Source organism: Lutjanus erythropterus, chromosome 21 (assembly GCF_056507025.1).
Source record: "Lutjanus erythropterus isolate fLutEry1 chromosome 21, fLutEry1.hap2, whole genome shotgun sequence".
NCBI classification, from domain to species: Eukaryota; Metazoa; Chordata; class Actinopteri; order Lutjaniformes; family Lutjanidae; genus Lutjanus; species Lutjanus erythropterus.
In genome coordinates, this window is record NC_139337.1 from 19,134,287 (window position 1) to 19,155,217 (window position 20,931).

The 20,931-nt window shown below is 41.4% G+C and overlaps 2 protein-coding genes across 5 annotated transcripts; one reads left to right on the forward strand and one right to left on the reverse strand.

The window, feature by feature from the left end:
* Window positions 1-1,025: 1,025 nt before the first annotated feature.
* On the reverse strand, window positions 1,026-11,171 carry shisa2b (shisa family member 2b). The gene is made up of 2 exons (XM_084747424.1): window positions 10,146-11,171; window positions 1,026-3,094 (listed from the first exon to the last, which is right to left on the reverse strand). Exons 1-2 carry the CDS (start codon window positions 10,447-10,449, stop codon window positions 2,523-2,525), a joined length of 876 nt encoding a protein of 291 aa, XP_084603550.1. The 5' UTR covers window positions 10,450-11,171; the 3' UTR covers window positions 1,026-2,522.
* Window positions 11,172-12,558: 1,387 nt separating this feature from the next.
* Window positions 12,559-19,209, forward strand: spice1 (spindle and centriole associated protein 1). Of its 4 annotated transcripts, XM_084710330.1 has the most exons (18): window positions 12,559-12,732; window positions 12,959-13,059; window positions 13,693-13,740; window positions 13,928-14,068; window positions 14,250-14,352; window positions 14,587-14,705; window positions 14,913-15,001; window positions 15,404-15,540; window positions 15,685-15,810; window positions 15,936-16,198; window positions 16,477-16,608; window positions 16,704-16,839; window positions 16,914-17,027; window positions 17,131-17,573; window positions 18,147-18,335; window positions 18,460-18,536; window positions 18,888-18,951; window positions 19,058-19,209. In XM_084710330.1, the coding sequence occupies exons 2-18, from the start codon at window positions 12,961-12,963 to the stop codon at window positions 19,112-19,114; spliced, it is 2,337 nt and encodes a 778-aa protein (XP_084566456.1). In that variant the 5' UTR covers window positions 12,559-12,732; window positions 12,959-12,960; the 3' UTR covers window positions 19,115-19,209. The 4 variants fall into 4 exon arrangements, with proteins under 4 accessions (XP_084566456.1, XP_084566455.1, XP_084566458.1 ...); XM_084710329.1 differs by lacking the exon at window positions 12,559-12,732 and having other exon boundaries at window positions 12,900-13,059; XM_084710332.1 differs by lacking the exon at window positions 12,559-12,732 and having other exon boundaries at window positions 12,901-13,059; window positions 16,704-16,822; window positions 16,912-17,027.
* Window positions 19,210-20,931: the final 1,722 nt, after the last annotated feature.

A 20,931-nucleotide genomic window follows, 5' to 3' on the forward strand; every position in this document is an offset into this window, starting at 1 on the left:
TCACAGCAATTACTGTCATAATACTGCATATGTGCATCCCAGTTACCATGGTTACATCATTATTTAATGCTACTAGACAGTATTATTGTAAGTTAAGTAGCTTTGCTAACAAGGCTTTAAGGCTTTACTGTCAAAGGCTGTAACTTAGGTCAGCCGAGCTGCAGTTAAGTGCAGCGACTCCAATGAGCTAGCTAGTTAGCTAGCAACTTCACTTGGCATCACAAACGCCATGTAACCTAGACCTAGCCAACCTTTATTCAGCATCTTCAAATAACAAATAATACAAAATGTTTAAACTGAAAAAAAAAAATTAAATTGAATTAACTCAGAGGGTGATTTTAATCATATATAATGCAAGTAAATCAGACAGTGTAAAGCACTTCTGTTCTTTAGATTAAGAAAAATTTTACCTGTCATCACCAACAGATACGGATACCGTGAATGTTGGGATGGGTTGGGCTGTAAAGGAAGGAGCCGTTGGTGCTTGTACAATCAGGAAAAGGAGGCCTTATTTCTCAGGTGCATGTGGAGGAGTCTTCACGATGAGACAGCCTTGTTGCACCAAATGTGATACAATCAAATGTAGCCTTTCAAGGATACAGCCCCCAAATTGAGAAACAGCTGTGTGTTAGCTAGCTTCTCCAAAATGGACGACAAGTGTACACAAAAAGAAAAGAAAAGCCAGTCCTGTCCTGAAAAATGTGTCTTGGTATCTCCTCTTCTTCATCAATCACCATAAATTCAGCCATTATCTGATGTTCCACAAGGGACTCTTATGGGTGCGTTATAATTGGCTGAGGAAAATCATCACTAAGGACCCTCTAGTGATGCATATGAGAATAGTTAAGTAGTTATGGGTGATTTTATGCAATACATTTCTTCCTTATCTTAAATGAAAATTTAATGGAAACCTACGTGGTTTTATGCAACCGGGCAAGGTTTTAAAAGCACAAAACATTGCTTGTAATGTTTATGACAGTAGAAGGTGGTAAAATGCAACAACACATAAGCTCTCAACACACTAGTTTCTGTTTAAAAGTTTATTTTTTTCAGAATTCATATGAAAAAATGTCACTCCTGCATCAAATTGGACCAATTTTCATACATCATTTTACAGATAACTTTGTCACACACAAGCTGCCGACTGTATCTTACAGAAATCGTGCTCGGAGTACAGATGAGGTACACAAACATACCGGTTTCAGTGCTGTGGGACATCTCAGGCTGCACGCTCAGTGGAGCAGCACATTCCTCAAGCTGCGTGTTACTGAGTTACCAGTGACCCAGCTGCACAGCAGTACACAGAATGGCTGAAAAAAATGCAACTTTAACTCTTTTTTTTTTTTCTTTCAGGTTAACGACGAATAACCGCCATTTCTGTGCCTTTCTTAAGTGGAAAATAATGAGTCAAAGCTGCCCTGGAGCTGCCCGTGCCCTCCGCTAAGTAACGCACTGAACTGTGGGAGTGTTAAATACACACACACATGCACACACACCTCTCACAAGAGAGAAGTGGAGGGGGCAGTTGGCTGAGTTTTCACTGTATAATTAACTGTGTAATCTTCAGAGAACTGCCTCTGTCACACACTCACACTTGTCAGGTACATTAACTGCCAGCCTGGCATGAATATTTTAATTTTTTTGGGTCTGTGTGTGTTTCCACTCAGAGCAGTTGGGGATTTTTTGTTATTTTTTGTGTGTTTTTTTCTTTTTGGGTGGCAGGAGGGGGGTTGCATAGTAGGGTGGAGCGTCACAGTCTATGTCCTGTGTTCACTTCATTAGAGTTTAAATGGTCTACAGGGAGATTGCGACTGACTTTCACATCACGCCACCTGCATTTCCCATTACACACGGTTCACTCACAGTTACTCATACGACCACAGCCCTCCATACTTCACACCAACTCACACACATACAGTACAAACATCTCTCCACATGCTTTCTTTCCTCATACTTTAAACACAAACAAACACAAACTGTCTTGTATAAACCACTCACAACCATTCACAAGTGCAGATGTGCACATGGCATAAACACAGCATGTGGTCATAGGTTTTTGGTGTTTTTTTTTCTTGAATATTCATTTTTCATACAGTTCACTGCTATAAATCATCCAGTCATCACTCATTCCAGCACATATAAGCCAACTCTCATTGTCACATACACATACATGCAAACACATACTCATGCACAGTCTTTATTTGAGCTGCAGGCTGCAGTGTGCTGTGCATTATCACCCATCTGGGCTGTTTAACCCTCCAATATGCAGTTTTGTTTTTGCATCAAGGCAGAAACGTGTTTATGCATCCATCACAGGCTGAGCTTAGCTCATTTAAACTTGCCAGGAGATCATATGACACACTAAACAGACACACACCACACACAATAGCAGGGCAGGCCCTGCTGCCTGAGTCCTTCATGTGAGTCTGACTCCCTGCTTTTCTTTTTCCACTCTGGCAGTGTCTCTGGCGCCGCCTCACAGGTTAAACTTAAAGAAAGTGGCAGAGTGGTCTGCAGGTTTATCACACAGTCACTGGAGGGTATTTCTGCTCACCGGTGACACTGGAGGTACCAGTGGCAGGAGGGCAGGGGGACTGGATGGGTCTGTATCCTCCCTGTGAGGCGTCCAGGAAGGCCGGGGTAGGGGACACGGGGTGGGCGTAACCGATGTACTGTGGGTGCAGAAACTGTCCCTGGTGAGGCATGATCTGCGTGGCCTGCTGGCAGTTGAGTACGGAGAAGTTAGTGGGCATGTTGACGAAGACACTGGCATCAGGGGGCAGGCAGCAGGAGGCCTGAGCCCGCATGAGGGGAGGGGGAGCTGGGCGGGGTGCGGCGGGCGGGGCGGAGGAGCTGGACGAGGTGGCTGTGCTGGACTGGCGGGACGATGAACCTCTGGATGTTCCCGAACTGGCCATCATAGGGATGGTTTCCAGGAGGCGACCACCGCTGGTCCCACCACCTGTGGCACCTGCTGATGTCAGTTCCTGCTTGGGCCGGAGGCAGCGGCAGCAGCACACGGCGACCACAGAGCCGACCACGATGAATGCTACAAACACAGAGCCCACGATCAAGAAGGGCACGTAGATGGGCACTGCAGAGACAAAAGACAAAGAAACCTCAGCATTAGAAAAAACAGCAGTCAGACCTGCTTTTGCTGCAAAGTATTGACTTCTAACTGAATATTAAAGGGATAGTTCAGAGTTTTTGAAGTGGGGTTGTATGAGGTATGTATCCATAGTCGTCATCAGTGTATTACCTACAGTAGATGGCAGTCAGATCTCTACACTGGCTCTGAGTCTCTTTTAGGACCAATTATTTAAGTTGTAGTATTAGTGTACAAGGGTATGAAAGGTTTAGCACCTCTGTACTTATATTCTGCCACTACCATGGGGTACTGCAGCATTAATGGACTAGTTCTAGTCCTACGAAGTTTGGTTGGTTTGAAGAGAGCAATATTTTGCTTGTACAACTGCAACTGCCCTTCAGAAAAGGCTGCCTTGTGGTAAATTGAAGTCGTGAAAACATAAATACAGTGTACAACTGATATTGATTTATTTTCTAGGCAGCTAAAATACATTTTTCAGCTAACCATGTCCACAGCAGTACATTGCTTGGCTTCCATGCCAACTGCAGTGCTCCTGCTGCTTCTCCAAACTGGGCGCGTGTTGATCGCCATCTACTGTAGGTAATACACTGACTATGAATGAGTATCTCAGGCAACCCCATTTTATAAGACCCAAACTATCCCTTAAAACTTCAAACGGCGATGCCGCCTCACACACGTCTTGCCTCTCTGCACAGGCAAAGCTCCTGCATGCGAGTGGAGATTGGGTGAGACAGTGAAACAAAAGAGTGAGAGGACTGGAGTGTTTGGACTTCAGTAAAAGAATGAGAGGTACACTGGGGATTGAGTCCCCGGGGAGTCCCGGGCTCTCATTAGCAGTTATTAACTTTGTTTTGATCTGTTTTAATCCTCAGCACCCTGCAGTGTCCCCAGCCTCCTCGACCCTGCAGACCTGTGTGTGTGTGTGTGTGTGTGTGTGTGTGTTAGCATGGGTGACATTCTTAAGTCTGGCTGCCAGCAGATATTTGTGACCCTTCTTTTATTCTGCAGCTATTTATGACCAACCCTTTGAAAATAGGTTACTCAAGTTGAACTACAGTACTTGGCTCCTGCTTAAAGAAGGGTATTAAAATTGACTGATTTAATGTAGCCGAATGGGAGGTTATTCAGCCCCGTAAATCAAAGGGAGTAAGCCAATTCCTTCTCACTGACCTTTTCTTTCTTTCTGTTTTAAACAGCAAATCAGACTCATAAGAAAGCACTTGACTAGCCCACCAATCAGACTGTCATTTGCTGGGTCAAATAACAGAGGCGTTATTAAAAAAGGAAAAAAAATCCTGACATTTTTATTATGAAGATCTCAGCGCCACTGAGCAGAAGAGGCTCCAATAGCAACTCTGAAACATGATCAGCAATTCACCATTTACACAAGGCAGCCATTTTCCTCTGATGTCACACGCAGGATGGGAAGCTCAGACGTTGTGCTGCTGCGTTTCAGGTTGCAAGTTGTATAAACATAGAGAATCTGACAAATTTTAGCTGGGAAGTGGTTGAATGATAACAGTAGCCATTTTCTCACGGCAGATAATGGGTTCTCAAGTATGTTGTTTTAACTTGAAATATTGGCTGGTGTTCCTCTTTTTCTCTTGCAGATCAACCAGGAAGTGATGAAGTCCCTCCAGGTTTTCACTATCCGTTGCCTTTTCAGTTGCTGATCACTCAGGAAGTGGTGAAATGGCAACGATTTGTCAGACTTGCGACCTGGCACACAGCAATATGATATTTGAGCTTCTCATCCTGAGTGTGACATCAGAGGAAAATGGCTGCTGTGCGGATATGGTGAATAACTTTCCTTTAACAGATTGTTTTAACTGCACCTTTTAGCCAAATAATGCGGGCACCAAGTGAACGTTTTTGGCAGAAACAGGGTGACAGGCCAGATGAGGTCACTTCTGAGGTGTTTTCCCCAACTTGTTCATTCCCATGCTCACTCACACAAACACCTCGAAAACACAATAACGACCATGTTACATTATAAGTGATTAGTTGTGTTTTATTGTTCCCACAGGGTGTAGTTATTTTCCTCTTTGAATGTGCCCATGTGTTATGAGGTGTAACTGTATGCCAAAGCGAGAGAGGAGAGGTGGCAACTGGCTCCAGTTTCCTTTTGTCTCTTTGAAATACATCCATACGGCCTTGAGAAACTTTTCAGAAAGCTCATCAAAAGTAGCAGGGTATTAAAAAGGATTACTGCATGAGACCTGTTAAGAGCTGGAGGACATTCGTTGGCTGAGGCGGTAAAGTCGAGGTGACAAAAGACATAGGCCAACGACGGTGACATGAAACAAGCTAAGACCGTGACCCGTTTCCCTTTGACAAGAAGCGGTGTCAACTTCAGAGGCTAATGTACCTCGTAGCCACACACCTTCCTGTAAACAGGTTTTAACAGGAACTCTGTTATGGCAACACATATATAAGTTACAAGAGCAGAAATGTCCCAGGGAGCCTTTGACTGCCCTCTTTTCCTGCACTTATATGGCCTCCACCTCCACATCTCTGCTCCCACTCCCTTTTTCTGCATGGATGATGAGGATTAGTAATTCTAAAAACTTTCGTCTTGTGTTACTTCATCCCTACTTTCACTGCAGAGCTCCTTTCCAAAACACCCTACTGTAAATCACCGATGGGAGGGGAAAAAAGACGCCACTGAAAGTTCAGCAAATACAGCAGTGGAAGAAGCACTCACATCCTTTACTCAAGCACAAATACCAAGACAGAGATCTGAAAATACTTCAGCGTCCTAATTAAGTAAAAGTACAAAGTATTAACAGTAAAATTAATTTATGGTATCAAAAGTTAAATAACTCATTATATTAAAAAAAAACTCCTTTTGATAATTGACTGTTCTTTAGTTCTACTCCTTTTGGCTCTGCACTCTAATAACAATATAATGAGCAAACTTGGTAGCTTGGTTTACTTTTCCTGTAAAAACGACATATAGTCACATCTTAAGTTAGCTAAAGTGAGCAAAACATTAGCTAATGATTGATGTAGTTAGCTAGTGTTTTGCTAACTTAATTTGTGGATACTTTTTGGTTGGTTTGAGAAAGAAAGATGGGTTCAAGGTGGAGTTAGTATTTTAACTACTTTATATCCTGCAAGTAAATTAGCCCAATGGTTCTAAACCTAGGGGTTGGGTGCCTCGTAAAGGTCACAAGGTAAATCTGGGAGGTGGTGAATAACAGCTGTTCTACTCCGTTGCTCTGGAGTAGCAATGAAATCACTTTTAATTCAACAAAATCCCTTTTAAAATCAATATTTTCAATGCATTGATTTATTTTGGTAAGTAACCGTGTAATAAGCGGGGTAATGTGCAATGAGCAGGTCATTATTTTGAAATAAACCTCTTCAGGGTGATTCAAGACCCCTCAGCTTCACTTACAATTCATTCTGAGGGGGAAATGAATGTCTTTACTGAATTTCATGGCAGTAAATCAGATTTACTGCCTGAATTGTAATGAAGTACAAGCATAAAGTAGAAAGAAAATGGAAAGTAATGTCCCTCAGACCTGTACTTAAATAGAGCACTTTGACCAAATCTAATTGCTTACCCTCCACCACTGAACCAGATCTGGAAAACTATTCTTGCTTTGTCAAATTCAAGCAAATTCAAGACTTCAAAACTCTGTTTCTTTGTGTGACTTTCTCATCTTGTGCACATGCTGGTTGAAACCCTCCTATTGTTCCCTGTCACTCCTCCACACCTGTTGCTGCAGTTGAGCTGTGGCAGCCATGCTGCAGCAGTAACAGCAGCCCCCCCCCCCTCCTCCTCTTCTCTTAAGCTCTTGTTTTGGGCACAGTTTTTGTGGCGGAGCTGGCTGTGCTGGCTGGCTGGACTCTCCGTCGTCTCCTGTGGCTATCCCACGGGCGTTCTCCTGTTCCTAAATACCATATGTTCCCTCATGTTGAGCACATTAATAATTTCCTGCCTGTTATCCACTGACATCACAGCGTGTATCTTTCCTTGGATGATTAATTGGCTGCAAGCGTATGAAAAATGAATGAAATGCACAAACGGAACAAGTCCTGGGATGAAAAAAGCTGCTTTTCTTTAAGTTATTTTGGCTGGAGGCCACTGAATGAAATGTATATACCTCTTCCTGCAATGATAAGGCAGGATAGTCTTAACAAATGACAGATTATAGCTGGAGGTCCAAGAGAGGGCATAATATCCACCAGGGAAACATGAAGTAAGCCAGTGTGGCTTTTTCTCTGATGTCCAATGTTTGTTCATGCTGTTATCTACTTGTTGATCTTTTATCCAGGATATGATGCAGCTTCAAGGGGCTTTATGGGAGATTAATTTATGGGAATGTAAGCAATGGTTAACAGGGAGTCAACATAGAAATAGATGTTTGTATTGTTACCTATTGTACATATTGTTTCAACAAATATTTTCTCATTAACAATGTAAATGAAAGTTTTATTTATTCAAATTGATCAAAAAATTAAAATTGCTAGATTTTTTTCAAAACATATAAACATGAGTTCTTCTAACTTTAAGTGTTTTAACTTGAAACGATGAGCTGAATGAATGTACTCTCTTAGAGATAAGGGTTTCATAAGGGTTCTTCCTAAAGGGCTGAGGTTCTACCCAGAACCAGAACAGAACAAATATTTTCAGTAATGCCAACTTTCATTCAGCTCTCCTTGCAATAAGTTAATGGAACTGAATACTCTAAATTAATCAGTTCATTTTCAATAAAGTTTACACAAATTGAAAATTATGAGTTTAATAAACACAAAGAAAGAGAATTCTACTGGCACTCAGCATTTTTAAGTTAGTAGAACTTCAAAACAAATTTTAAGTCATCACTGCTTGTTAGGATTAATGAATTTGAGCATTTGGTTTGTCCGTTTGACTGAAGAGTTGTTGGTCCAACTTAATATTTTAAGCTTGCTGAACATGTTTTCTCAAATACAACTGAATTAATATCAAGTTTATTTGACTAGAAAAGTTTGTTTTAAATCGTTGCAAAATTACCTCAACTTGTAGTTGTAGTTAAAGTTTTTAATAGGGTAATATTTTGCTTTGACTTATGGTAATGATGCCTCTCTTAAATGCAGTTCATGAGGGTCTTGTATGGAGCAGGTCAGAGTGTGAATCCCTTGAAGGCCCACAGACACCACAGAGCTTGCAGTGGGGGATTATAGGAGGGGTTTCACGACGGGAAAGGGACTCCACGAGCCTGGTAGCAAATGATACATAACGCGATTTGTGTTTTTTTTTTTTTTGTTTTTTTTTTATGAGCAGAGCTGTCAGCGCCTTTGGTGAGCCACTCACTGTCCAAGATCCGGTCAAGTCCAAACTTGATCCCCGTGGGGACAACGTGATCTGAGCCTGGCCCCCCTCTTCTTGCACTGTTACAGGCCAGAACAAACACAGCTATTTATAAGTGCAGCCCGGCACAGTTTGCCATTTGTGAGTGCAGTTAACTGGTTTTTTGGAGGAGTCTGCTGCTGCTGTCTCCTGTGCAGCTGTCGTTGCCAACCGGGGCAGCCAGGCAGGCAGCAGATGAACTGCTTTACACGGAGATACTGTGAGACTGTTGGGTTTATGAGAGGAAACCGAGTCTTGTAACAGGTCTGCAATTTACTATCAAATTTAAGACATCCTGTTCATGCTCTCTGGGCATGGCGTCAACACACATACAGTAATATGTATTTATAACTCGCTTTCAAGTAAATTAATCTAATAACAAGGTTTGGCTGAGACTAACAACACAACCCTGACCACTACACTGAAGCAGCATGTCAGTTTTAGGACATTGTCTTTGACATAGGGGAGCCTAGGGACAATTGAACCAGTTACTCTGCACATGCTAAGTAGGATTCTCTCTCTGCCTGTGGAACAGGAGCAGGGTCATTTCACTTTGGCAGAAGTTTTCAACAAAAAATTATTTTGAGGTATAAAAGTTACTTTTGGATGTCAAAAGTTTAGATTACTGGAAATTTAAACTTGCATCAATTTTATCTAATTTGACCAAACTATGTGGTGTTGCTAGCTAGCATACAAGATTTTGTCATGGCTGCAAGATCAGGGGCAATTGTAACACTGTGTTACAACTGGCCTTCAGCCACATGGCCCAGTTTAAACGCCTATTTGTCTGAGTTGAGATACTAAAGACTGATGTAGATCAGCTAGCATTTTGCTAGCATTTGCTAACTGAAAATGTGACTATATATGCAATTCATTCATAATGTCATCCAGCAACAAATTTTAACCTGTATCTTCAAAATTTGGTTTCATGGTCAACACAGACGAGCCTAGCACAGGTCTAACATGAAAAGAAAAAGTTCTGTTGAGTACCAGGGTTGATCAACTTTTACTGGTGCACAGAGCAAAAAGGTGCAGTTCTTAGTTCTTGATTATTTGTCAATTAAAATAATTAAAAATCTAGTTACAACTCGAATAGTTACATAGTCTTCTGCAAAAATAGAAACAGGCTTCTGTTTTAATGCATAGTGTCTGACATCTAAAAGTGTTTGAACCATATACAACCCCCCATCCTTAATTAACATGATTAGATACTACAGCAGTAATAGTTTTCCAGTATGACAATTTCCCCCAATACCACTTCTACTTGCATTAAATTACTATTAGTGAAAATATATACATTTTATTATTTATTAAAACACATATGTTTGTGTGTTTCAAGAAGGCAGTAAGTTATGATGAAAAAGTTAAAAAAAAAAAAAAAAAAAAAGTTACAGCTGCCCCTGGTCTCCCCTATTTCACAGCAGTTCTCTGACTTCAGAGGGATTACAGGCTTTTATTGTGACAGCCCCCATACTCCACAACGACCTCCCAAATACATTCAGGCCACCAGCATTACAAAATTCTTAAAATATGTACTTTTTATACGTCATTCTTGCGCAGTGTTCGCTTTTTAATGACTTTTGTCCTCTTTTGCAGTGTTTTTCTCTTTTTTTAAGTAGTAGGAACATGGTTTCTTTAAGACTTTTCATATGATGATTGATTATACTTGGTAGAAGTTGTTGAATAAGTGGGAATTACCTGCACCGGAGTCCTTGTTCTCCTTGCTCTCTGTCCCGGGCTCCTGAGCCTGCCGGTCGTTGTCGCAGCTGCCCTGATCCAGCCGCGCGTCCGTGCTGGAGCAGCAGTAGCGCAGCTCGCATTTCCCGCAGCAGATGATCGCGTCCTCCCCGTCGATCTTCTCCGGGCACTGGAACCCTTCCTTCCACACGCCCTGGGAGTCTTGCCAGCCGTGGCAGTACTCCCCACTGGCCTTCACGTCGATAATGACCAGGAGTAGAGTCACAATCGCTGTGACATACACCGGGAAACCTCCTCCCCACATCCTCGGCCAGGTGGCCCGCCGCGGCCGCACGCTGGGGCGCACTGAAAGGGACAGAGGGGCTTTCACTCCCCGAGTCGTCTACCTAACCTGGAGAGGGGAGTGAAACGGTGGGTCGGTGCGAAACAGGGAGCTGAGGACAACAAACCACTGTCATTTGTTAGAGGAATCCCGTGCGTAAATCAGATCCAAAGTCTCCAAAAGTGACTCCACAGTGATTATCCAAGAGTTGCACGAAACAAAACACAAGTAAATGCTGTTGGAAGTAAAAATGTCACAGAAGCTTCACTGATACTCCAGTTGAAAACCTTAAGAGCTCGAGATAATTCCAGGACTAAAGGCTACTCATGTCTCCTTTAGATGACTTTCCACAGGGATGCAGAGAAACCAACACTTGTAGTCGGATCCATGCTGCTGTCACTCCAGAGACCCCTCACCGCCAGCCCCGTGCGCACAAATAACTTTTCAAACTTCAGTGACTTGGTCCGCATTGTTGTACGTCAGACAGAAGTCATCCAACCAAGTCAGGGTCAGTCTGCCCGATTGAACTGAAGCGCGCAGAGTCTATCCTACTGTGCGTCAGAGTGAGAGGGGCGTGTAAAAAAAAGTCAGATACAAGCATGCATCCACTTTAATAGAGTAGTGAACCTCAGGAACTACCAGTATCAAGATGCAAAGAGGAAAATGGCCTACAACTACCGCTTGAAACCTTTAAAATAAAAGCCTAATGCAAAAATAAAAAAAAGATAGGAATCTACATGTTGCAACTTTATGGAGAACGTTTTGATAAAGTTTGATTATTATTATTATTTTATATATAAAACACAGGAATTTGTCATTTCTGTGTTCTAATATTTTTATTATGGGTACATTTTATACACACTCAAGTGCACAAATAAGAAAATACTGTACACTGTTCCGGTTTCCAAATTTCCAAATTTTATTTCTTTTTTTGTCTCTAAAACATATCTTCCTCAGGCAAAGTGCCCTAAGACTCTCTGAGTAACCTGTGTTACTTGTGTTATATACTGATTAAATTCCGTTAAGATGAATTTAATTTGTTTTTCATATGTAGTTGTAAGATGTTTAATAAAAATGTTTAAGAAAAAAAAATAATTGTGATTTTTTAACAGGACCAAAGGAAATATAATAATAAAAAATATGATTTAAAAAATTATCATGGGCAATGGAAAAAACAGTCCTTTTTGGATCTCCTGTTTGTCATTTCAGATCTGCTTAAGAAACATTTTTACTGGGCTCATACTGTTTTTTTACGTCAACCATTACCACGATATTCACTAAATCATGCTTTTATTTTGAAGCAAAAACTTTATTCGAGGTGAAACGTTGTTTGCTTGATGAAGCTTCTTCCATCTTTCTGTAGGCTATCAGAGATCTGTTTTGAGCAACTCCCCCAAACTTCAGTTAAACTGTTTCAGACTGAGATCTGGGCCGGATGACTGTCAGATGTCTCAGGTGTGAAAAGCGGCTGCAAGTCTTGTAGTTTGGAGCTGCGCTGCAGCAAGAGAGATTTACATGGTGACACCGCCATCTAGTGGAGCTGCCAGATGCTCGCTCCAGTGCGAACATCTGGCAACATCAGTATTTTAACTAGATAAGAACACACTGAAGCTTTACAACTCTTGGTGAGTGTTTCAAGGTGATTTATTTTTGAGGAAAACATTTGGTTTGGTTGGATAAATATGGTTACCATATCAGAGTTTGAACAACCACTAAGTTATTGATGCTCAAATACAAACTATTACTACCAACGGTCTCCCCTGCTCCTGCTAAAGGATCTAAATAACTCTGAAAACCACTGTTAATGAATTACTCCACCCTGTTACAATTAGCTCAACTTACCTCAAACAGCTACAACATAAAAAAAAAACTACGCTAAATCAGTAATAATGGTTAATGAAACAATTTCGCTGTATAATGAACACTTTTTCAGTTATATCATTATATTTATAATTCTATTTTATGTAATAATATATTATAGTTTTTGTTATAATTCGATTTCGCTCCTCTTTGCCAGTCTGTACTTCATTTCCCATCATGCTCCATCGTGAAGCGGTGTCCGTGGCAACAGCACAGGAAGTGGCGCGCAACTGTTGAAAAACTGTCACACAACTGAGAGGAGTTTCTTCTCCTCATTGTTCTCCTTGTTACATCCATGATTTTAACACTGTTCGGCGTCGACAACCGCTAACCTGTGGCAGCAAAGTTATTAACAACCTGAAGCGCTTTTTTGATAAAACTAAGCGGGGCTCCGTAACTTTAGAGGTGAGTGTTAGTTCAACATTTGGCTAGCAACAAATAGCTAGCTAAGTTCACTGGTGCGTAAATAACTGCTGGTGAAATACTGGGGAAGAGACTTTGTCCATTAAGCTAGTTAGATTTTCTAGTGCGTATGTGCATGTACAAACTACAAGTTTTAACGAATCGACGTTGTGTTTCTACTGTGAAGTCACAGGATAACCTAGTTCACCTTTTCATACTGTCAATGAAGAGATGTCGTTTGTGAGAGTGGGGCGTCCTCAACAACAACACAGCAAAGGAAAAAGGCCTGCTCGCCCTAAGAAGGCAGCAGCTACCAAAAGAGAGTGGGTGGTGAGTACTGACAACTGTTCAACTACTGAAAAATATGAAGACTACTCAGTTACAGAAGCTTTGTCAAGTACTTTTTGGAAACACATTCTTAATAATGGGGACAAATTCATTACAAATCCTACTTTCAACTAGTAAAAAGGCAATAGGAAATAGCTGACTCCTACAGTCGTCTTATGGATAGACATAGTTTGTGAAATTTATATCATGGAGAACGACTGACTTTCTCTAAAACATGCCTCTAAAATGTTAAAAATACTGGAAAGACTGAAGTGTTTGGAGAACTTTGTCTTATTTTCTTAGAACAGAATGGACTTTAGGTTATGAATGAGTGGGAAACATCCCCCTCCTTAAAAATATCTTGGCTTTGCATCAATTTAAGTCATGTATCTTTAGAACCTCTAAGATTTATAAGGATAATCATGGACATAAAGGACCCACAGATCTTGATACTGCAATGTATCATCTTTTATTTAGATCTTAAGCATTTCACTTTACTTATCATCATGATCCTGTCTGTTATCTGAGATCTGTGTTGTTGTTGTTTTTTTGTTTTTTGTGAAAAAAATACAGTCAAAAAAAAGATGATGTTTTGAAAATAGTTAAGTAATGACAGCATTCTCTTGCTGGTTTCAGAGCACGGTCCATGACCTGTCTGTGCACAAGCTGACACCTGCAGAGCTGGTAAGGTGTTTGCTCATGTGTATTATTGGTGAGACATGTACAACTGAGAAGCAATTCATATAATTTCATCTAATACTATGCATTATTATAGCACTTGTGAAACATTATCTTGAGCCGACGGCATTGAGACAGTTATAATGTATCTCCAGCCTGTATTCGCTTGTCTGATTGTTTGCTTCTGCTTCAGAGTCATCGGCATGAGATTCACAAGTCCCACAACAAGGCTGCGGCACAGTGGGAGCTGAGAGAGAAAGAACTCAAACGCCGTTTTAGACACCCTGGGAGCCCTGCACCTTTAGACAAGGCCAGCCTCAGCATCATCAGGGAGGTGTGTCTGACAATGATTTTCATGTTGCTTTCAGTGTCTTCTTTGCTCACTCAATGTTTTGTTTGATGAACAGAAACAAAGTATTTAAAACGTAAATCTTGTGAAACTCCTTCCTAGTGCTGAGTTTATCATAGGGTTTAGCTGCTGGTGATGATGATGATGGTGTGATTTTCTGCTGCAGGTGTTCTCTGACCAGCTGCTGCTGCAGGATGTGCTGGCTCGCTCTGACAGGGCCATGGCTGTGGTCAAAGACTTGTTTGGAGACGCTCCACGCAGGCAGACTGGTAGAAAGCTTCTCATTCCCACTGTCATAACTGTAGAAACATAAATTCAGCTAAAGTTAAATGGATACAAACTGTCCCCCACTTGTAGTCGTGTTTTTCATCATTTTGAACAAGATATTTTGTTTTCCTAGAAGATTAGTTGTTAATTAGTGAATAAGTATTTCTCTTCATTATTCATTCCTGAGTTTTTAAAAATATTTTAGTTGCATACAGGGTGTTTGTTTACATCTGTAGGTCACCCCAGTGTGACGATGGCTCCAAACTGTTACTCTGACTCAGCGCTGCCTGTGCTCCAAAGACCAGATCCTCCAACTCAGCTGTCACTGCTCAGTCAGTCTATGATGGACCAACAGGTGTGTGTGTGTGTCTCAAGATAGTGTCATACATTTGTGGTTTGCTAGTTAATGTTTTTACCAGCTTTCTTCCATTTGTTTTGTCAAATTTTGTCCCACTAATAATGCACTACAAGTATGTGTCTTTTACATTTTGGTTTAGCTTCTTTGCATTAAAGATTTTGGTCTATATAAACATGGTTGCATGTTTAAAATGGTTCCTCTCAGGCTCTTAATGAAGTAGAACCTTCAGAGGAAGACTGCAGTGATGAAGATACTGGTCCTACTGGCAGTTCAGGCCATCATGTAATCCAAAGGTAATAATAGCTGCAAAATAGAAAATAACTGCCACCACAGTCTGAGATAAGAAACTAATTTGTGTGGGGCTGTACAAAGTAGTTCGAAGCTTTGTTCATTATGTTGACCTAGGCTAGGCAGCTTTTCTTTTTTTTGAATGTTTATTCAATCTGTTAAAACCTGGTATTTCTGCATAGTTACAGATAAAGATTTTAGATATTTAAAAAAGAAAAACTATGCCTAGAGTTCTCTACCTCATTTTGTTTTCATTTATGTTAATGACAACTTGAGAAAAGAATAGAAAAGTGATATTTGCACCTGTGATGGAAATAATACTGGGATAATATAACACATGAATCTTTTACTGATCACTACTGAAGTTTCAGATCCTGTTGACACCATTGTGATACTTTTCTTTGCAGGTCCAATCTACGAAAAATGCGAAAGATGAAGGGACAGTCTCGGGATAGATCGACAAGTCAGCAGAAAGTCAATCAGGCGGTCAGAAACAATGTTCCTGTAACCCCCTGCACATCAGGCAGAGCACCAGACCAAACAGGTAGGATGAAAAAACGAGCTCCCTCATTAGGTTAACAGTTTAAATATGATTTATTTCATGAAGTCATCACAAGGAAAAAAAAAAACTTTTTAATCAGGTGTGAAATCCTTTTTTCTCATACAAATTCATCCCATCTTCTTTCAGCCCTCAATGCCACAGTGGCTGTTCAACGTGTTCGGTCCAGACAGAGCCAGTCGGAGGAAGACAAGGAAGAGCCGTTGGTTATTGTTTCTCAGGTCCTGAACCCTGAGCTGCCTCTCAATCAGTCAGGTAATATCAGACTGGTATCTGTTCTTCATAGTGTGTCACTTTTTCTGAAAATGTCCTCATATGAACAACTAAATACTGCAATAACCAGATGAAATTAATGGTATGTTTTTGTATGTGTTTTTCAGGCAGCATTGGTAGTCGCACCAGCCGGAGCAGGAAGTTTGTTTCTCAGAGTTCAGAGCTGAATGGCTCCTCTGTCGCCTCTCTCAGTGGGGACCAGTCCAGTCTGGGCCTGCTGCAGGCCATGCTGGGTCAGGTGGAGGCAGAGTTGAACACTCTGAGTCCCGACACAGAACCAGATTCAGCACAGCAGAGAACACAAAGTCTCACTGGATTCTCTGTTGCCTTGGTCTCCACTCTGGGACGTTTAGTGCACCTCCTCAAACAGGTACAGTTATTGATTAAATATATCTTTATTAAACACTATTATAGACAGATAAATATGCATACAGCCACATTTCTTGGACATTTTACAGGAATGTGATGGCTTTGCTCACAAGAATGTCAGGTTATTAGGTTAATTAAAGGTTAGTACAGGAGTTTTTGTTAGTGTCATTAAAGCAAGGAATATGTCATTGTCTGTCTTAGTACAGTACTTTAGCGCAGTATTGCGTTGATGTTTGACACTTGGCTTTCATTACATCCATTGAACTTAACCATCCATAGAGGGAAGAAGAAGCCCAGAAAGAGGCTCAGGAGAGGAGAAGACTGGAGGAGGAGCTGAGAGAGCAGCGTGGGCTGATTGATGCGCTCACTGCTGAGACAATGACTCTCAGAGAAGAGGCCGCCGCCCTGCAGGTGAGATGGTGCTACTGCATGGTCTGATACTCCTTTACTGTTCAGAATCCAGCTGTGCTGATAAATCCTGTTTCTGTCTCTTTGGTTCCCCTCAGGCCAGGTTGCAGCAGCAGACAGCAGACCTGGAGCAGAAGGTTGACACAGTGGTGTTGGTGATGGGAGGACTTGGACTACTGGAGGCACACGTTGACCTACATCAAGACCCTGATGTCAAAGCTGCAGGTTCATACAGTATTTGTGCCTGTCTATGCATGAATATTTGTGTAATAAATAGTGTGTAATTTGTTTTTACATCTCATAAACAGTTTGTCAGTCTGTACCAGTTGCTGAGCGAGATCCAGAACGACTACAAGTCTCTGTTTCTCCTGCTGTGTTGCTCTCCCCACCTCGACAGAGAGACAACTGGCAACAAATTCCTGGTAACAGTCTGGTTCTTTCTAGTTACCTGATTTTAGCCATAAAGCTGTGATTTTAGCCTTCATGCAAACTCACTCTTTGTTTTTTCTCCCTCCCCTTCTTCAGTGACTCAACCCGTACAGATGCAACAGACGCTTCCACCTGTAGATATCCCACACTCCTGTGAGTATGCCCAGGCCCACAGTTCAGCCTCCAGCCACAGCAGCCTTCCTCTCACCAGTCTGCCCTCCACGTCGTCATTATCGCTGACCTCTGACCCTCTCAGCTCGCAGCTCTCTCCAGAGGCCATGCTGGCTGAAATCACTCAGCTGAGCAGACAGAACGAGCTGATCAAGGCCCAGCTCAGTCAGGCTAGGGGCCTCGGGTCAGGGGGCCGAGGATCTCCTAACAGTAGCAATGGACAGAGAAGGTTGAGCTCCTCCAGCAGCAGCAGCACAGGCAGAGTCACACCCCAAAGTGTTGTAGAAAGGAGGACGTCAGTTTCAAGCAGCACAGGGAGAAAGAGTCAGCATGTTCAGGCTGCTGAAGGAGAGCGACCAACTAATCAGGTGAGATTAAGTCTCTAAAGGTGACCTCCTTGCATCACATTTAAACCTGTTTTACACAGCCTAATCAAGGAATTGTTCCATCTCACCATTCTGTATAAAAGGTACAAACATGCAATGAGGGGTGTTATGGTTCTGACTCTGAACCAGAGGTAGTAACAGAGCCATGAGATGGCATGACAGAGAACATGAAAGTTGCATCATGCGTTTAATAAGAGCCTAACTAAAGAAATGACTTACATGTTCTTATGTACTTAAAATATAAAAATATAATATAAAAATATAATATAAAATATAAAAAATACTTGTTACATGTTTTTCATCTCAAAAGTGTTTTCTCAGTGCTAGAAAGTTTGCCACAAAGGTCCAGTGTAGAGGGGTATACTGGCAGTACAAGGGAGATATGATAAAATATTCTTTACTTCCTTCAAGAGGTGACTTACAGAGTTCTTCCAGTGTCACATCCAAACCTGGTTTTTGCAGTACAACACTGAGCCTCCAGGATGCCCAAGTAATCCATTTCAGGGGTGATAATCCAACTTTACACAGGATTCATTTTCCTGTCGTCTTGCTCAGGCAACATCCCCTAACCCCCTGCCTGTGAGCAGTGTGGAACAGCGCCTCCTAGAGCTTAACAGACAAAGTGCAGCAGCGAGGGGTCGACTGCTGGAGCTCATTGAGCTGCAGAAACAAAGTGTTTCAGCTAAAGCTTCTACCTGTGGTTCTCCAATCCCTCCCTCTGCCTTCAGCCCACAGCCGGCAGGTACAGTCGCTCAACCTGACACATCTCTCACTCTGCGTAACTGCCTGAAATAAAAAAAAAGTAAAAAAAACAAACAAAACAAAAACAACAACAAAAAAACATTACATCATATTATTCTCAGGTGGAGGAGGGAGTCCAGAGGCGTCCATGCTGCTACCTGAACAGCAGCTCCTGTCACAGACTGGTGGTGATGGTGAGAGACGGTGAGTCATTGTTTTAGCTGAGAAGGATGTTCCCTGAGGAGGCATCAGTTTCCCACATTGTTTTGAAGACAGATGATATCTTTTATATATATATATGTATAAAGCATAGAATATACCAACTACAGTGTTAAATGATTTCTGGTTATTGAAGTTAACACTTTCTCAGGTTTGGATGAGAAGAGGTGAGATGAGATCTGATAAAGAAGTGAAAATGTGCTGTAAGATTGACTTGAATTTCACATTTTCAGATATAGTTCATCACCTAACAATCACTCATAACTACAATAAGAACAGGACTGACTGTCACATGTATTTGTAAATATCATATTATACATTATTATTATATTTCAGATATGCTGGTTCTGACGTGTCTTCTCTTAGTCTTGGAGTAGAAACAAGGGATGACAAAACACAGGTACACACACGGACAAGATATAGATAACATGGAAGTACTCAGGTTTCAGAAAACTGTGACCACTTCTAAAACATCTAAAACTCTGACACATTTTCTTTTTCCACAGATGGTGAAACGTAGAGAGCGAGAGGGGTGGTTTGCCTTGTCAGCTCATGTGAGATGACAAGAAGAGGAGTCAATCTGCAGATCTTTAAAACCTGTGTTTTTAGTATTTTATCTATGTATTTTTAAATGACTGAATTAAACTTTTATAATGAACTTTCTTTTTGTTTGTCCTCACTGTTTCATGAAAGGAATCTAGGAATTTTTCAATATTACAGATACTAATCACATTTTTTCATCGAAGATGATGAAACTGTTGATGAGGATGTGCAGGTATACCTACAACAAAACACCAAACACTCAGGTATGCAAACTTCTCTCCAAAAAACTCCAAAATAGGTCACCTTCATGATTTGAGCAGATCGGATGATCAGGGGTGCAGATTCAAGGGCCTGTCTACTCAAAAAGTCCTTTTCCAGTCCAGTTCTGTTCCAAGATTCCTGGATCCTTGGTGCTATCTAGTGAACCAGCATGCGTTTCTACCACTTTCAAGTGGAACCATTGCAATCAAGGATCATCAACAGAAGCTGCTGTACAGTGACCAACCCTCGTCATCTACCACACTCGCCCACACTGCCACCGGTGGCAGATGTGATAGAAGCTACAAATCATAAACGCACATAAATACGTCATCTTACCTAATGACTCCTACAGTTCCATTTGGTCTAGCAGAGCCTTTCCAGTGAGCCAACGTGCACAATAGCAGCACCTTGACTCTGTTTGACCTGAATGGAGCATTAATCATTATCACTGGTAACACCTGTGTTTACACTACAATATGGCTACTGTGAAAAAGGTCTGCTGTGAGGACGAGAGACTGAAGAACCGTTTAGTTGTGATGAAGGGTGGAACAGCTGAACCGCAGCCAGAATGAATTCATTCTCTAGGCCTGTTTCACAACAATGCAATGATTTCCAGCAATATTTCACTGAATTAAAACCTGTTCGTTGAAGAAAGTGCAAACACAGTGTGCAAACACCCAGTCCTACTGTATTTGTTTAGTATGTAAGCATTCACCAATAATAGTGTTAGTTAATTAGATAAATGTTCACCATAACTCCCTCAGTTTAACTTTTCCTCCACAGTGTTTCCTGTTTGTGTGCAGTTACTGTCTCAGGCTGCATGACTAAAGTATATGTTTAGTGTACTTTCATATTGTGCTTATATGTAACCTGCAATCAAATGTGTGTCGTTGCTACTCCAAAAATAAACAGCTCCTTTGTGTGTGTGTATGACCATATGCTGTACTGTTATCTGCACGGGCCCCTAAACATTTTAAACGTCACTTAGTTCCAGTGTGTTTGTATTTAATTTGTGTTTTTCAAAAGGAGATGGGGAATTGCATGACAATAAGTCATGAAGAAAAGGGAGTAAGAGGAGGAGGAGGAAGCTGAGGTTTCGGCTAAAGTATGGCCTGTTGTGGCTATTTATGGTACACAGAGATATTATACATGCACATGCACACAAACATTTGTTTTTCTTCTTTTCTCCGACTCTCATATCTGAAGTCTTTGTTTATCTTGGTCTCTGTGGTCTGTGTTGGCATTTTTCTTCCTCAACAATCATCTCTATGACGCTCACGCAAACAATTTAAGTGTGATTTACTGGCCTGCGCACATATGATACAACAAAATAACAACTGGAGGAATAAGTGATCAGAGTTTTCTCTCCTTCTGCCTCCGTCCTCTTATTTTCTGGTCTTGCTTCTCTGTTTATGTGAGGCGTGCCTGTGTGCATGCATACTTTTCTGGTTTCTAATCAAGTTCTCACTACGCTGTAACCCGGCAGCATCATGAAAGACCACAGGACTCTTACTGTCAACAGTAGCCACCATAGATATCTGTGGAGGAGGCACTATAGCCATGACGACATATTTTG

Excerpts from the sequence above, each read along its gene's own strand:
- shisa2b (XM_084747424.1), bottom strand. The coding sequence starts at position 10,449 with ATGTGGGGAGGAGGTTTCCCGGTGTATGTCACAGCGATTGTGACTCTA. Across the intron at positions 3,095-10,145 it reads GAACAAGGACTCCGGTGCAG|TGCCCATCTACGTGCCCTTC; the intron begins GTAATTCCCACT and ends TTGTCTCTGCAG.
- spice1 (XM_084710330.1), top strand. The coding sequence starts at position 12,961 with ATGTCGTTTGTGAGAGTGGGGCGTCCTCAACAACAACACAGCAAAGGA. Across the intron at positions 13,060-13,692 it reads CTACCAAAAGAGAGTGGGTG|AGCACGGTCCATGACCTGTC; the intron begins GTGAGTACTGAC and ends TGCTGGTTTCAG. Across the intron at positions 13,741-13,927 it reads AGCTGACACCTGCAGAGCTG|AGTCATCGGCATGAGATTCA; the intron begins GTAAGGTGTTTG and ends CTTCTGCTTCAG.